This window comes from Oncorhynchus masou, chromosome 31, assembly GCF_036934945.1.
Source record: "Oncorhynchus masou masou isolate Uvic2021 chromosome 31, UVic_Omas_1.1, whole genome shotgun sequence".
Taxonomy (NCBI): Eukaryota; Metazoa; Chordata; class Actinopteri; order Salmoniformes; family Salmonidae; genus Oncorhynchus; species Oncorhynchus masou.
Genome location: NC_088242.1, coordinates 44,170,017 through 44,188,063, shown reverse-complemented (window position 1 = coordinate 44,188,063; position 18,047 = coordinate 44,170,017). Strand labels below are relative to the sequence as shown.

The 18,047-nt window shown below is 41.6% G+C and overlaps 1 protein-coding gene across 2 annotated transcripts; it reads left to right on the top strand.

The window, feature by feature from the left end:
• The first annotated feature begins 1,908 nt into the window (after positions 1-1,908).
• LOC135523987 (uncharacterized) lies at positions 1,909-17,305 on the top strand. Of its 2 annotated transcripts, none has more exons than XM_064951060.1 (12): positions 1,909-2,431; positions 2,983-3,879; positions 4,109-4,289; positions 4,400-4,539; positions 4,811-5,373; positions 10,988-11,261; positions 11,504-11,699; positions 12,160-12,344; positions 12,546-12,641; positions 12,998-13,147; positions 14,864-14,957; positions 15,428-17,305. In XM_064951060.1, the coding sequence occupies exons 2-12, from the start codon at positions 3,039-3,041 to the stop codon at positions 15,489-15,491; spliced, it is 2,784 nt and encodes a 927-aa protein (XP_064807132.1). In that variant the 5' UTR covers positions 1,909-2,431; positions 2,983-3,038; the 3' UTR covers positions 15,492-17,305. The 2 variants fall into 2 exon arrangements, with proteins under 2 accessions (XP_064807132.1, XP_064807131.1); XM_064951059.1 differs by having other exon boundaries at positions 4,808-5,373.
• Positions 17,306-18,047: the final 742 nt, after the last annotated feature.

Here is an 18,047-nt window from a genome sequence, read left to right as displayed (position 1 = left end):
TGTTTCACAATAAAAAATATTTTGCATCTTAAAGGTGGTAGGCATGTTGTGTAAATCAAATGATATAACCCCCCCCCCAAAAAAAAAAAAAACGTATTCCAGGTTGTAAGGCAACAAAATAATTAAAATGCCAAGGGGGTGAATACTTTCGCAAGCCACTGTACTACTGACCACAAAACTACAACAACTGACCACAACTAACAACCACACAACTAAATCCTAATGCATTCAGGTGCCATAGACTTGAATGGGAAAATTCTGTCCGCTACTAGCCTTCAACCATCTAAGCTAGAAGTACCATTCAAACTGTGCTTGTATACTGACCACCACCACACAACTACTGACCACAGAACTACTGAGCCACACAACTACTGACCACATCCATACTGTAGTGCCCAAATAACCTGCAACACAACCAAACAACTACTGACCACAGCTACAAACACCACCCCAACATTGACATGTGCAGACTGACTCAACTTAGATGGCTTAAACACAGCTGTTTGCTATCATTCCTACTTCATAAACTATAAAGCTTGTTGAATCCCCATTCATTTAAATGGTTGAATGCAGGATTCAGCATTCTAAACTGAAATCACTGCAACAAAGCTTTCAGAATGTTCAAATTAAAACATTCTGAGAGCTTAAAAACACATATGGCATAGGATGACATAGTACTCACTCTAGCCTACTATACTAGCCCACTAATAACTCCACACCTGCAAACCACACCAAAATAGGTCACTATAACTAACACACAGCCTATGAAAATATATTTACTACCACTTCCACTACTATTTCTATTTCATAACCATAAATGCTTCAAGACTAGCAAGCACACCACATATATTTCACTAAATGTCATTTTCTAGGCCTTTTCTAAAAACCTTTAACCACAGCAGGTTAATTTCCTGAATTCTATAGGTCTACATTGTAGACTATACAAGATAACTATAACATACATTTACATCAAGTGAATTTAACATGAAGGTGTACATATCTTTACACATCCTGGTACAATGAGAGGCCGGCAAATTCTTCTGGTTGTGTTAGAGGTTCTGTCTCAGCATGGCTGACCCGGGACATCAAACCCACATTCACATCTGCAAACACATATGGAGATATGTTAATTTGAGAATTGGGCTACACCACAGTCCAGTCCAAGATCATTAACCATGACCCAGACTGAGAGCAAGACCCCGGATGCAGAGACCCAGCCTTGTAGGGAACCACAAGCACTTACAAATTTAAATACCCTTTGTAAATGTATATCTTGCAACCAAATATCCTAGTTCTTATTGGGGGAATGGTAACTTTTAAGAATTAGAAGGAAATGTGACTGAAATATTGAGGTTTAACGTGTACTAAAAGGCAAGTAAATTAAAAGCCAAAAGAAGCGCACTTTGACCACAGGTTCCTCATTTCTCTGGTCACTGGATTCTTTTTAAGTGAGCAGTTTTCAACACCACCTCATCAACAGGAAAAGTTCAGATCAACAATTTATCTCAGCCGACTTCTTTTGCAGGACTGTTTCCCAAATATCATTGACTGTATGATTAAAAATAGTATACAAGAGACAATTATTCTGTGTGGAATTTTTTTTTCTCACTTCTAATGTCCAAAGAATAATGAAAAAAAAAAACATGTGGAAAGTCAGTGGTAGACTTGGCCCTACATTCAGAGACAAATGCCAATTATGAACGTTAACAATATATTAACTATTTTTTTCATGCTCATTAAAAGGTCAAGCGGCCCTATTTAATTTCAGCTAGGAATAGCCAACTTGCTAGTGTGGCCAAGGTGTTGCACATTCCTTGCGAATAGTCAGGGGTCAAGTGGCCATATAAATCAAGGCTGAACTTGGATGGCCTGGAATGTTACGCACAACAAGAACGACACCCAAGCATCATCCCCCTCCGACCGCCCACGCACGAGCAGGGGGAGAAAGTGCTTTGTCAATGAGGACACAACGCTGGGAGCGGCAGGGATTGAAACAAAGTTTCCGAATCTCTCTCTCGGAATACAGAAACGGATTCGTCCTCTGTTGGATTGTAACATTGTTTCGATAATCCCGTCGTCGCGGACGGGACACTGAAATACAGTAAATCACGTCGCTACTTTGTAACCCTGTGTGGCACTGATGATCTCGAATGACAACCGTTTCGTCGCTGAGATGAAGCAATAGCTTACCGTGACTTGAATAGCGTCTTCTATGCAACAAGTTGTGGTCTTGAATAGGATTTTAACTGAATATATTCAATACAGTTCCAATATTTACACTATAGGGATACAAATCACCTAGAGTAGCCTAGTTAGGTATTTTAATATTTATTTTTTTAGCAGGCAACTTTCTTCGTTTTCCTTGCACTACCGAGTACCGTAGTCGAGCCAAAATATTCACCGTCGGTGTGCTTCCCTGGAAACGCTTTTGGTAAGAAACGATCAAAAATTGAATAACACGCATTTTTATTTTAACAGTACATACCGAAGATTACAGCTACGTTTGGTTAATTCATGGTTTAGGAAACTATTGGAAAAAAAGTCTGCCCTCGCACTTTTTTGAGAATAAATAAATAAAATGCACAGTTTGCAAATGTTTACATAAATACATTATTTTGAATGAAACCCACTTCCTAGAATGTGATTTTTCAAGACATGCATGATTTATCCTCACTGTGACTCATGACAGAGACATGCATTCCCGATCATATTCTTGTTTTGATGACTCATTCATTCAATACTCCCTTTGGGCAAATGTCAGGTTCTACTAGCCTAGATTGCAACATGCACCACAGTAGCATAGTCCTCAATCTGTCTGTACTTGTCAAACCCGAAGAAAACAGTTCAGAGGTTGCCCCTTGTCTGTGTGATGAAGACAGTTGAATTGATATCCTCACTCCAGTTCCATGTTATTGTCTGTGACTTCTAGGCAATAGTTGTTTTCATGCCTGAAGTGTCTTCCTCATTTTCTTAATCTTTCAGAGACCGTCTGCCATCCATGCATTTTAGCACTGACATTTTTGGTTAAGTAGAGAGCCATGATGGGAAGACTGGCCCTTCAAGTAGTCACAGCATACGCTGTTTGTCTGTCCGTGTGTCTGGTTGTGTCAGTCAAGGGAGATCACTGCCTCCTCATCAGTGAGATTAACGCAGACAACCCCAAACTGGACACCACAGAGTTCGTTGAGCTCTATCATACCGGAGGTCAGAGGGCTTCACTGGATGGCTACACCCTGGTGTTCTACAATGGAAATGGCAATATAGCCTACAAAGTACTGGACTTGAAGGGCCACACCACGGACGACCGGGGCTTCTTCCTGGTTGGCTCGGTGGACATGCAGCCCAAACCAGCCATCCCCCTCCCGCCCAACACCGTCCAGAATGGCCCGGACGCCATTGCTCTTTACCACACGTCCGCCACACGCTACGGGGAGAAGATGAACGCCACAGCCGTGGGGCTGGTGGATGCCATCGTGTACATGACGCGGCGGTCTGGGGGCGCGGAGGTCCTGGCTGAGATTTTGACCCCTGGGGAGCCGGCCTTTGTAGAGGACGAGGGGGCCCACGAGGGAGACGAGTCAATCGAAAGGTGCCTGGTCTCTGGGGAAAACTGGGGCTTCCAGGTGGCCCTACCTTCACCTGGCCAACGCAACCGCTGCACACCCTCTGATTCCAGTGCTGCCACTACGCGTATCAGCGAGCTGAAGCTGGGAGGTGGGCAGGTGGACGGGTTTGTGGAGCTAAGTGAGTCCCAGGCTGCAGGACCTCTGGTGCTGCTGGTACTGGACGGGCGGACGGAAACGATCAGTGTGAGTGTGGACGTGTCCAACTCCAGGGAAGGCCTGCTCTCCATCACCATTGACAAGAACAACATGAAAGGTCAGTGAACTGTATCTGGAGGAGTTCCTATTAAAGCTGCTTTTCATTGGTAGAATAGATTTTAAATGAAATGTCTAGTCAAGGAGCTGGACCTGTAGTATTTTTGTATGTGTGAAATTATATCTACGCAACTTGTTTCACTTCCTGTACGAGAAACCTGTTGTACTGAAGTGTTGGTTGGTGAGAATTGTTGAGTGATTAAGTTCTGCTGTGTTGATTTGTTCATCAGGAGAGGAGTCTGGGGCGGTGGCGCTGTATAGTGGCAAGGCCTCCGACTTCCCTGTGGGCAGCCCTCTGAGCCAGACACAGCCCTTAGATGCCTTCGTGTACATTGGACCAGGGGACCAACCCAGTGCCAACCTCACAGACATTCTCATACCAGGCAGACAGCCCTACCAGCTCAGCGCCAGGTAATCACACCTTCTTTGAATCTATTTATCCATCTACTCATCCAGCCATCTTTCCATCTATTTATCTTTCTATCTTAGGCTGAAGTACTAACCTTGCTGGTCATTCTCAGATTTGGGGAGGGATGCCTCTACCTCAGTCGCTGTGGTGTGGCCAGTTGGACAAGAGACCCCGGTGTATTCTGGGAAGCGCCACAAACTCCCGGACAGCCCAACCAGTGCCCCTGGCCAAAGATTTGTCCTCACGTCACTGGTGATTGTTACATATTTCTCTATCACACGCCATTACATTGGTGATACACATTGGTGCTTAGGCTAGTGAGAGTCAATTAGCTTCTAATTAATCGCAGCTAATGGAGTCTTAACATTAGTCTAACAGAATAATTGTAATCAACTTGTAATCAAATCAAACAACATGTCTTTACAAACACAGGTATAAGAGCAACTTAATATAACTAGTGACCAAACGATCCCAATAGTGGTGAGTTTTGAACTTTTGATATTTGCTATATCCCCGTCAGTAGTCCCTGGGAGTACGGAGGTGCCCCCTCACCTCCCGCCCTGGGCCCGGGGTGACTTCCTGATCAGCGAGCTAAATGCAGACAACCCGGGCTCGGCCGAGGACGGTGAGTTCATTGAGCTGTGGCACCCGTCGGGCCGCCGCATCTCCCTACAGGGAGTGTGGCTCCTCCTGTTCAGTGGACATAACAGTAAGCCCTACCGTGAGATCAGCCTCACAGGCCACTTCACCACTGCCCAAGGCTACTTCCTGGTGGGCAGTGATAGGCTGGTCCCGGCCCCCTCGGTTCGCCTGCCTCCCAACACCATCCAGAACGGGCCGGACGCAGTGGCCCTGTACCGCAGCGCCTTTGGCCCGCCCTCAGCCTTCCAGAACGGGATCCCGACCCAGGGGTTGCTGGACGCGGTGGTGTACCGGCTGAGGGGCTCGGACAAGGACGCCCAGGAGCTGAGTGATGCGTTGACCCCAGGACAGCTCCCCCTGCTGGAGGACCCGGAGGTGCAGTCCGGAGACGAGGCCTTGAGCCGCTGTAATGGCCTGCTGCCTGCCGACCTGTCTGCTTTTGTGGTGAGGATCCCTCAATACTCTTCCCTACCCATAATACTACGCTCAGCCTCTGGAGTAGAGGCCCTATTTAATATACTTTGCTCATACCTTAAATAGTAATACATCTTAAAGTATGTCACGCTCACCCTGAATAGTGTAATACACCTACTTAAGGTACTTCACTCTCACTTTAAATAGTGTAATATAAACCAGATTTATTTCCACACTGGTAAAAAATTGCACTTTTACCACGATGTGTCACAATATATGCATGTGAGAAAGAGATTATTGCTCAATGTTTGGGCAATTCCATGGTAACAGTGAAAAAGATTTTTCACTTTAAAATGTATGCCAACCATTGATTTCAAAATGTAACAAACTATACAACTCTATGCACACAAACTACTTTTAACAATTTAAATACATTTTTACAAAAACATATATTTACCAGAGGAACTGTGCAGATACAAAGTTCGGTAACAGAATTTTGGCAATAATCTCCTTCAATTTTTTACATAACCACATTTAAACACTCTGCTCCAATTTAAGATTCAAAGTCTGCAGAAAGAATGGGGTTTCAGCTGTGATATGACAACTTGAATTAGACAATATATATTTTGGTTCATGAACTACAGTAAGTGAAGTGGATTTACACCCGGTAACGGAATTGCTTCATGGGTCCCTGATCTGTACTATACAGAAATGCATAATTATGGATATAAATGCAATTAACTTCATGGCAACTATAACCTAGGTACACAAAGGTAAAAAATTCAATATTCTCCTTTGTATATTTGGGTATTATTCTACACACTGGCTATTATTTTAATGATCTTCGGCCCCAAACAAGACCACATTTGGTTGGTCCAGACCAAATCTGAACCAATCATAGACGTCTGTTTCACAAGTTGGGACATCAAAGTACAGCACAGAGCTCAGTAGAGTACAGAACAGTTGAGTTCTATAAAGTAGAGTACGGTTCAGTACATTATTATACTGTGCTCAACTCATGTGCTCTTCTGTACTGTACTGAACTCTATTCTACTCTTCTGTATAGGACTACTCTGCTGTCCACACTTTTGAAACATCAGATTTGGACTGGACTAAATCTGAACCAATCTTTCAGGTCTATGTTTGGGCCAAATTAAGCCCAATTAAAATGCCATTTGGAGAACAGCAACAGCAAGCAAAATTGACTCCAGCCATTATTACCTTGTTGCTGTAGCTTCGTTCACCCCGGTCAATAGGGGACTTAACATTCTACAAACACATGACATTGATCATTGTTCACTGTCTTTTTTTCCGGGTTAACGGTACGACTGAGGAAATGTTTGTATATTACTGCATGGTCAGAACTAGAAGCACAAGCATTTCGCTACACTTGCATTAACATCTGCTAATCATGTGTATGTGACAAATGACATGTGATTTGATTTGTAATGACCTGTCAAACACACCGTGGTAATGGGATCAATGGAACATGTTGTCTTTTCGTTGAATATAATAAGAAAGCTTAGTCTGGGATTTAAGACACTTACATCACCAAAGAAGTACTCATTTAATACAGTTGAAATGTTTACAGATGAGCTGCACTGAAATGAAAGCAACTTCCAAAAATGAAAACTGAGATTATAGTGATATTATGTCTGATCTCACAACAAAGTGAAGTATGTTTTAGATAGGTGTAATCTAGAGGCAAGCGTGTTGATTTTTTTCATCCAAGGGTGTCCTTCTATTGACACCCTTTTTCTATGTTTTTACTTTTCATAAACAGGGAGTACATATTGAGACCTTGGTCTGTTTTTCAAATGCACCCTGTATAATACAACATGCATTATACACAAAATATACTTGTTAAAATACAAAAACAGTCATCGGAAGCACAAATAAAGCATCACGAAAAACAATTACATTCCTCCATAAATAAGTCACCAATCAATACTTTAAATTGCCCGAACTGCACCAAAACATCAAGATACAATAGATTTTGAATTTTGATCAGAAATACGTTGCATTAAAACTAAAAGCAGATTTACCTAGTTTGGTGGAGTCCCTAACTAATTTATTTGTCACATGCTCCGAATACAAGATGTGTAGACCTTACAGTGAGATACTTACTTACAAGCACTTAACCAACAATGCAGTTTTAAGAAAAATACCTAAAAAAAATAATAATAATTCAAGCACAGCTGTAAATAACAATAGCAGGGCTGTATACAGGGGATACCGGTCAATGTGTAGGGGCACTAGTGTTGAGGTATATGTACATGTAGGTAGAGTTATTAAAGGTAGAGTTATTAAAGTGACCATGCATAGTTAATAACCGAGAGTGGCAGCCGTGTTCCAGAAGGGGGGGGGGGGGCAATGCAAATAGTCTGGGAGTAATGTAGAGGTCTACGGGTCTTTAGTGAAGTCCAACCCACCTTTTGATGCAGGATGAAGTGATGAGTATCAAAACTGTAACCTAACAAAGGGCACTATGGTAGATGGCATCCAAAGGTTGAACAGTAGTACATTTAGCAGACTCTCATTCAGAGCGACTTACAGTAGTGAGTGCATACTGTTTTGTACTGGTCCCCCGCGGGGATCGAACACACAACCCTGGAATTACAAGCACCATGCTTTACCATCTGAGCCACACAGCTGGTAGTTGCAGCTGTACTTTGATAAAAAATAATATCACCATAATCAACAAATTAAAAGGTTGACTGACTAGTCTGCTTCCTACTGCTCAGAGAAAGGCACAATATGTTTCTGTGGAAAAAGACAACTTTAAATCATCACTTTGTAACCAGCTCTTCTATATGTGTGTGTGTGTGTGTGTGTGTGTGTGTGTGTGTGTGTGTGTGTGTGTGTGTGTGTGTGTGTGTGTGTGTGTGTGTGTGTGTGTGTGTGTGTGTGTGTGTGTGTGTGTGTATATATGTGTATGTATATATGTCAGATCCATATCAATCCAAATGCCTAAGTAATTTATATGTGGGAACACGTTTTATTGGAGAACCATCTAATGAGTGAACATTTAGTTCATCTGAAACATTCTTAAGAGTTTAAAAAATAACATATTTAGTTTTGCCGGTATTAAGCACAGGTTTTAAATCAGAAAGGGATTCCTGCATAGATTCTGACTGTAGTTCTGACAGCCAGATCAACAGTCAGGGCAATAGCATACATAATAGTATTATCCGCATATAGATGTAGTTAACCATTTTTAACAGATTGACCAATGGTGTTTTATATAAATAGCGACGAGAACAAGTCCCAAAATCGACCCCTGTGGTACACCTTTATTTACCTCAAGAAATTCAGACTTAACCCCTTCAATGACGATGGCTTGGGTTCTGTAACTAAGATGATAAAAGCATGAACAGGTGTCAAAGCTCAGGCCTATTGAGGACCGCTTATTCAATAAAATAACATGATCAACACTCAACACTATCATACGCTTTGTTGAATTATGCAAGAGAAAGTGACAACGAAAGTAATTAATAAGGCAGTCTAAACAGCACAGGTAGGGTGGACAGAGAAAATGTTTGGCCATTGTAGCTCTGTTCAACCCCTTTATGTTAATGTTTTCATATACAGTTGAAGTTAGAGGTTTACATACACCTTAGCTAAATACATTTCAACTCAATTTGTCAAAATTCCTGACATTTAATCCAAGTAAAAATTCCCTGTCTTAGGTCAAGTTAGGATCACCACTTTATTTTAAGAATGTGAAATGTCAGAATAATAGTAGAGTGATTTATTTCAGCTTTTTTCTTTCATCACATTCCCAGTGGGTCAGAAGTTTACATGCACTCGATTAGTATTTGGTAGCGTTGCCTTTAAATTGTTTAACTTGGGTCAGATGTTTCGGGCAGCCTTCCACAAGCTTCCCACAATAAATTGGGTGAATTTTGTCCCATTCCTCTTGACAGAGCTGGTGTAACTGAATCTGGTTTGTAGGCCTCCTTCGTCACACATGCTTTTTCAGTTCTGCCCTATAGGGTTAAGGTCAGGGCTTTGTGATGGCCGCTCCAATACCTTGACTTTGTTGTCCTTAAGCCATTTTGCCACAACTTTGGTAGTATGCTTGGGGTCATTGTCCACTTGGAAGACCCATTTGCGACCAAGCTTTAACTTCCTGACTGATGTCTTGAGATGTTGCTTCAATATATCCACATCATTTTCCTACCTCATGATGCCATCTATTTTGTGAAGCGCACCAGTCCCTCCTGCAGCAAAGCACCCCCAGAACATGACGCTGCCACCCCCGTGCTTCATGGTTGGGATGGTGTTCTTCGACTTGCAATCATCCCCCTTTCTCCCCCAAGCATAATGATGGTCATTTTGGCCAAACAGTTCTATTTTTGTTTCATCAGACCAGAGGACATTTCTCCTAAAGGTACAATCTAAGTCCCCATGTGCAGTTACAAACTGTAGTCTGGCTTTTTTATGGCGGTTTTGGAGCAGTGGCTTCTTCCTTGCTGAGCGGCCTTTCAGGTTATGTCGATTATAGGACTTGTTTTACTGTAGATATAGATGTTTTTGTACCTGTTACCTCAGCATCTTCACAAGGTCCTTTGCTGTTGTTCTGGGATTGGTTTGCACTTTTCACGCGAGTACGTTCCTCTCTAGGAGACAGAACGCCTGTCCTTCCTGAGCAGGATGACTGCTGCGTGGTCCCATGATGTTTATACTTGCGTACAATTGTTTGTACAGATGAACGTGGTACCTTCAGGCATTTTGAAATTGCTCCCAAGTATGAACCAGACTTGTGGAGGTCTACAAAGCTTCTAAAGCCATGCTGTGATTTTCTGGAATTTTCCAAGCGGTTCAAAGGCACAGTCAACAGAAGTCTGTGAACTTCTGACCCACTGGAATTGTGATGCAGTGAATTGTAAGTGAAATAATCTGTCTGTAAACAATTGTTTGAAAAATGATCTGTGTCATGCACAAAGTAGATGTTCTAACCAACTTGCCAAAACCATAGTTTGTTAAAAAGAAATTTGTGGAGTGGTTGAAAAACGAGTTTAATTGACTCCAACCTAAGTGAATGTAAACTTCCTGACTTCAACTGTACATTGGATTTGGAAACTATTCAGAACCTATGCCTTTTTCCACATTTTGTTACGTTACAGCCTTATTCTAATATTGATTTAAATAGTTTTTTTCCTCAATCTACACAATACCCCGTAATGACAAAGCAAAAACAGAGTTTTGGGGAGTGGTTGAAAAACAAGTTTTAATGACTCCAACCTAGGTGTATGTAATCTTCCGACCCTCAACTGTATGCAATTGCAAATACACCCAGTGTATTTATGCAAATGAGGCACTTAGGTCTTTATTGTGTTAACATAATGAAACTAATACAAAAACAAAATGTGGATATGAGTGTGTTCTAAGAAAATAAAATTGAAATTGATGACAAATTGAATACTTGAATTCCCATCAAAATCCATGAACATCATTCATCTGTCCATGCCATTAAAATGTTTTATGTGCTATAATTCAGTCAATATCTAATGCATTATAAAAATTGGAGTATCTTCATCCATTGTCCAACTGTTGTATTTTTTAGAATTGTTTTTAAAAACCTTTTAACAATTTTGATGACCTTGCCAATTGAAATCCAATCCATTATATTGTTCTTCAGGTGGCCCCACCCACACCTCTGAGGGAGAACTCTTGTCCCCGCCCACCCCCTCCCCCTGAGGGTGTGGTCATCAGTGAGGTGGGCGGTGCCCACTGGACCAACCACAGCCAGCAGAGCGGGTTTGTGGAGCTGTTAGGATCGCCCCTGACTTCTCTACAGGGCCTGGTCCTGACTGTGTTTGAAGAGTATCGCGCTGGTACAACTATGGCCCTCCCTCTGACCGGAATCACAGACCATAACGGCTTCTACCTCATCGGGAACATCACGGGAGCTGGTGAGATCAGGGTCATGTTTCCTAGATACAAATCAGAAGACAATGGTCCAAAACAAAGTGTAACAGGAGGCTACTATCTGAAATGAATCAATGAGAAGTACTAATTTTAATTTTTCTGTTTGTAAACTTTTTGTTGCCCTAATGAACACTACCCTGAAAAGATTAACGGCACAAATAAAATGTATCTTTCCCTCCCTCACCACCACTTTTTGTCTTCTCCCTCTCTCTCCTCTTCCACACAGACCAGGTGTTTCCCAAGGGGGCCACAATTCCGGCCAATGGGGCTGTAGTCCTGTGTTCTGACACAGTCACTGTGTGTAGAGCTGGTACCACCCTTACCGACAGCACTCTTCGTGACACACTAGTGTTCAGTGATGAACTGAGATTGCTTATTAAACTCTCTGCCACCAGAGGGCAGCAGGTGATGCCTGTACTCAGGTAGGAATTACATTTACTTGTATTTGCTTTGTGTACTACTGGTAATAAAACTATTTGGTCAAGGTATAGGCAAGGCTGGCCAAAAACAGAGCGGTTTCTAGCTTTTGAACAGTAAGAGCTATTAGCTATTATATTAGCTATTGTATTGTGATACACACAATACAGCAAAATTGCAATTCTGGTGCTGTTATCTGCACAATTATTATGAAGTATGTAAACATGATAATGGACTTATATTTTGAAATAACTGCCCTTTTTCTGGCTTGCAAATTGATTTTTACGAGGAAATCGGTCTCTAAAAAATCTGTGCGGCCCTCTGTTGAATTTCATAATCCTGATTTTGTCCCTCGGGCCAGAAAGTTTGGCCACTCCTGTTATAGGTTAAGTCAAGCTAGTCAGTCTTTTGTTAGTGTCACTAAAGATTGTTTTGTCTGTGTGTGCCTCTGTTTGTACACCACAGGTCAGTGGACGACGGTCCCGTGTCTCTCAGCCGTTGCTCCTGTTGCGAGGCGAGAAGCTCCTCCTCCTGGACCAGCTCCTCCCCCACCCCACGCCTGACCAACATCTGCCCCAGCCCCGCTTTCTCCAGCGACCTTAACCTATGCCTGGCTCCCCTCTCCAGTGATTGGCAGGAGCACCCAGGAAGTAAGCCATGTCATCCGTATTTCTTGGGATATAGGGCTTTTCGTGATGTTAAGTGCGTGATACATAATGCTGTTCGATCAAGTGGTCTCAACTCATTAGTATTTATACTGGCTTATATGTACCTTCCTTAATCATGCAAACTCTTACACTCTTTATATCTTTCCTTCTTTCTCTCTATCAATCTTTTACTTTCTCTGCCAGACTGCAGTGGACTGGCTCAGGGTCACAGTGAGATGGATGTGGCTGGCTATCTAGAGGAAAGATGTCACTGTGGGATCTCTGCCCTCTACCTGCAGGGTGAGACACAACACTAGCATTACAGAGACGACACACACACACAGTTGCAAACACGAGCACACATATAACATATTTGGTCATTGATATTCATGCGCATAACAATACTGAAATGTGCAATACTCCGTTTTTTTTTTGTCATCCAGTGTTGAGAATATGGGTTTTGGTTTTATGTTTCCTGCCATAGTCATTTCACATTGTAACATTACCAATGTGTTTTCATCTCTGTTTAAACTGGAGAACCCACCTTTTGTGTGTGTGTGTGTGTGTGTGTGTGTGTGTGTGTGTGTGTGTGTGTGTGTGTGTGTGTGTGTGTGTGTGTGTGTGTGTGTGTGTGTGTGTGTGTGTGTGTGTTTCAGTGGCCAACTTCTCCTGTGTGGCCGGGTGGCTCCGTGTACTGGGGAACATCCAGGCCCTGTCGCACCATCAGAGGGCCCTCATCCTCCAGACCTCCCTCACCCAGGGGGACACCTGTACCGACCCGGCTACTGACCGACGCATGAGCACTGGTGAGCCCCCCCCCCCACTCACACCTGAACAACATTCACTAACCTAGGTTGTGCTCACTGGGCACGAAACGGAAGAAAACTGTCCGAAATGGGTAGGTTTTCATTTTCTGCTGCACAGCTTTTTGAAATGTTTTTCTACAGTGTGTCCTAACGAACACAACCCTGGTCTGAGCCCAACACTTGCAGCCTGAACACAACACTACCACTAAACCTTGATTGAATACCTGGACATAGCGCTCTTGATATGTGTGAGCAAACACGGCTGAATATTACCCCAACACGATTGAAGGATATCTCATTGCTTTAACTCAGGACACACACCACTTAACACCACTAGTGTTGAATAGTATGAGCCCTATCAGATATGAAGCAATGAAAAACTGCTAAACTGGGCTACCAGCCAATCAAAGCCAAGGATATTGGTTGGAATGAAAACAAATCAACCCACAGAACAGCCCTGGAGGCATGGAGTTGAATCCTGCATAATAAATTCTAAAAAATGTAGCACCCAACTGTACCCTTCTGTTATTCCAGTGGGATAGACTCGCTATAGCTGCTGCAGCTGCCTCAAGATTTAGAATTTCTGTTATTCAGCATTGGAAATCTGTGCAAAGTTTTCCAATGTAGGACTGATACAGTATTTGTAACACATTTTCTCTGTATTCTCCAGAAGGTGGCAATCTTTGTTCAGATTTAGACAGTCAATAGTCATGGAAACTCCTCAGATACTTTTGGTCATGTAGTGTATGTGGACACCTGCTCATCAAACATCTAATTTCAAAATCATGGGCAATAATATGGAGTCACTTTTCTAGGACTGCTTTCCACTAGATGTTGGAACATTTCTGCGGGGACTTGCTTCCATCCAGCCACAAGAGCATTAGTGAGTTCAGGCACTGATGTTGGGCAATTAGGCCTGCCTTGCAGTTGGTGTTCCAATTCAACCCAAAGGTGTTCGATGGGGTTGAGGGCAGGGCTCGGCGCAGGCCAGTCAAGTTCTTCCACACCAATCTCGACAAACCATTTCTGTATGGACCTCGCTTTGTGCATGGGCGCATTGTCATGGAACTCGGTAGTGAGTGTTGCAACCGAGGACAGACTATTTTTATCAGCACTCGGTGGTCCCTTTCTGTGAGCTTGTGTGACCTGCCACTTCACGGCTGAGCCGTTGTTGCTCCTAGAAGTTTCCACTTCACAATAACAGCACATAGTTGACTGGGGCAGCTCTAGCAGGGCAGAAATTTGACCAACTAACTTGTTGGAAATGTGGCATCCTATGACGGCGCCACGTTGAAAGTCACTGAGCTCTTCAGTACGGGCCATTCTATTGTCAATGTTTGTCTATGGAGATTGCATGGCTGTGTGCTCAATTTTATACACCAGTCAGCAACTGGTGTGGCTGAAATAGACAAATCCACTAATTTTGAATGGGTGTCCACATACTTTTGTGTGTTTTTATATATATATATATATATGAGTCATTAACCCTCGCAGGCGCGGTGCTCTCCTGATGTTTTTATAAAGTGAACGTTGGCTAATAACGTTTGAGTCAAACATGCTCATTTTGGGAGTGTAGTTCAATGCACAGATTTATTTCCTATGAGCCGGTTTCCAAGACACAGATTAAGCCTTCTCTGTAAGCCTAGAGAAGCTCCATTTTTGAAGTGCTTTTTAGTCCAGGGCTAAGCTTAACTGACTGATGGTGTTTCTTCTCAGAGTCTGCCCTGGGCCTGCAGATTGGCCTGGTGCTGGGAGCTCTACTGCTACTGGGACTGGGAGCAGCCCTCTTTACCTACCTCTACAAAAAGAGGTGAGACCACACACACACACACATGCATGCATGCATTTGCACGCACACATAATGTCCCAAATGTGCATGCATACTCGGACATGCATAGAATATGTATGCACAAATGCTCAAGTTTTCAGTTTGGCTCAGTGGTTAAGTGAAGAGGCATCATTTCACTTTATGCAACTGTACATAATGGAGTCACACAGTTAGGCCTTTTACTCCCAAGTGGATAGAAACATGATTAGCTCAACTTTTCCTGCCTCAACCTCACCCTTCTAACACATAATCATGTGGTGCCATTGTTGCAGTTCTCAGAAAAGCTTAAATGTGAGCTCTTCAAGGTGATCCAGACTGCTCCAGCAATGAGAAATGTGTCCTTTTGATATTCATTCAAAATAATTTATTTGAATTATTCAGTGGCGTTCTATTATGAACTAATTTAGAGAATGATACTGTAATGATTGTTGTGTGTGTGCTTTTATCCTTAGGCGACCATTGGACTATCACTCCATGGAGCTGAATGAACCTGAAGAGGTACCTTCAGAACTTTAAGTGCGTGTGCATATGAGGGACCATTTCTTAGCTCTGGTGTGTGAAGGGAACTCCTGCCTGTTTGTTTAAAACATTGTATTCTTCTGTCTGATTTGGAATAGGGATATCCTGCTAGATAAGAGACCAGCACCATTTTTGTTCATCTGTATGAATTCCCATCTTTTTACATTCCCTCCATCATAATTCAGTCAATGTTGCACTATATTTATTGCTATGTAATCATGGTAATACAGTCCAGTGCCTGCATTTTCCTTCAAATGTAAAATGTTCTCTCTTAAACAGATCTGAAAGTGCATAAAGTAACAAGACTACCAATTTCAAAAGTAATCATGAGTTACCAGTACTAAAAATGCTGTTTTATTTAGTTAAAATGTGAATGCTTGTGATTAACCAGTGATGAGTGTTGGTCAGAATTTGTGTTTACATTCTATTAGATGAGGAAATGTGAAAGACAATATGCATATGGAGCCTCTCTCCTCTAGCTATGGAGTCCTTTATAAGCACAAAGCTATTTTATGGTAATTTCCAACCCCCAAAAAAGTTTACAAATAATAATTTGATAAGAATAGTATTTTTGTAATTGAGATGATCGATCAGTATCAATTTGAAACTGTTTTATAATGGTTTGTGTGCTAGCTGGCTTGCGAACCACTAGTGTGCCTTTCTACTTGTATGAGGTCAAATTAGGCATGATCTGATTTTGTAGAGGAACTATAACAATGTCTGTGGAAGCCTTGCGTGTAAATGTGTTAAATGTTCTCTGGGGGAACCTGTATGCAGAAGCAACAATGAAAACAATCAATCAACAGTAAACACAATGTTTAATGTGAAGACACCAATGAAAGTTATTATAGGTTTGCAGAAATGTTAGTGTTGAAATTCTGAGCAAAAACCAGGCTGTCCTTTTTCTATATGGTTCTCTTTTCCATCTGATGGAAGTGCATTGACTTTAATCAGCTTCTTGAAATAGAATAAGACAAAGTGGTCTTTGATGATTTCAATCACTGCCCTACACAAAACAATCAAAGTTCATTTTCAAATCTTAAGAACCGGTTAATGTTTTTTTTTCTTTTTCGAAAATGTTTCCTCATGTCTTGTATATAATTCTGTAAAGTTAATGCTAGTAGTGTCCTGAACACATTACAGTTCACATGTCAAGGTATTTTAGCGCTTCAAGTCAAACCTCCAATGTCTACACCTTGCTCTCTTCCCACCTGTGAAATTTCAGTCAGATCTTGCGCCTGCACTTAAATGACCAATTAAACATGTAAACAACAAGCTTACGGGTTCCGTAGCTAGCTTCTCTATCGGTGCTAATTGGATAATTAAATTTTAATGAGCTATTTGGTAAAAAGGAGCATTATGAACCGTGACTTTTTGGGGTGGTTCAAACTGGTTCAGAACTTTATTTTATGGTCGGAATGAAAATAAATTGGGGTTCTGTTTTGGAACAATTGGAAAATAATTTTCGTTCCAACCCCTGTTCAGAACACAGCCTTGTTGTTGCTCTAGATTAGCTCTTTGTAAAGTAATAGAACCGTTTGTGGCTTTGCTGTAAAAAAAAATATTGTTAAACTGCTTTTAAATGTCTCATTGTATCTAGATTAATTTGACCATAAAAACGGAAAAAAAATCTACGTAAAGAAACATTTTGAAGAATGTGTCCTTTTTATTGCTTGCTATTCTTAAACAACTTAATTGTCTTAATGCTCAGAAAACAAATGTACATGTCAATTGAATGCACTTTGGTAGCTATATTTTTTTCATCCCATGTAGCTAAACTTGTATTCGAATAAATGTATATTTGTTCAGAACATGGTTTTGTATTTCCAATTCTATATAGTAACCCCCCTGTTAAGTGGTGAGCGGACATAGGAAAACACCACTCAACCTGTTTATGTCACCATAGGCCTCATGGTTAAATCTCTGATCAATGTCCTTCCTCTCCGGCAACTGCGTTAGGGAGCAGGCCTGTATCTTTGTAGTGACTGGGTGTCTTGATACACCATCCAAAGTGTAATTAATTACTTCACCATACTCAATGGCATTGAATGTCAGCTTTTTTTACCCATCTACCATTAAGTGCCCTTTGAGAGGCATTGGAAAACCTCCCTGGTTTTTGGTTGAATCTGTGTTTGAAATTCACTGCTCGAATCAAGGACCTTACAATTATCTTTGTGTGTGTGTGTGGTACAAAGATGAGGTAGTCATTCAGAAGTCATGTTAAACACTTATTGCACAGAGACCAAGAAAATGTTTACTCCTGAATGTATTTAAGCTTGACATAAAGGGGTGCTTATTGATTCATTTCAGCTTTACATTTTCTTTTAGAATTTTACATTTTAAATTAATGAAAAGTTGAAAAAAGTTCAATTTTAACATTATGTGGTATTGTGTGTAGGCCAGTGACGAAATCTCAATTGAATCCATTTAAAATTCTAGCTGGAAAACAAAATATGGGAATAGTCAAGTGCTGTGAATACTTTGAAGGCACTTGTACATACACTGAGTATACCACACATTAGGAACACCTTCCGTGACTCCAATGCTTCCTAT

Coding starts and splice junctions, on each gene's coding strand:
- LOC135523987 (XM_064951059.1), top strand. CDS start 3,039: ATGATGGGAAGACTGGCCCTTCAAGTAGTCACAGCATACGCTGTTTGT. Junction 3,880..4,108: donor TGACAAGAACAACATGAAAG/GTCAGTGAACTG, acceptor TTTGTTCATCAG/GAGAGGAGTCTGGGGCGGTG. Junction 12,345..12,545: donor TTGGCAGGAGCACCCAGGAA/GTAAGCCATGTC, acceptor TTTCTCTGCCAG/ACTGCAGTGGACTGGCTCAG.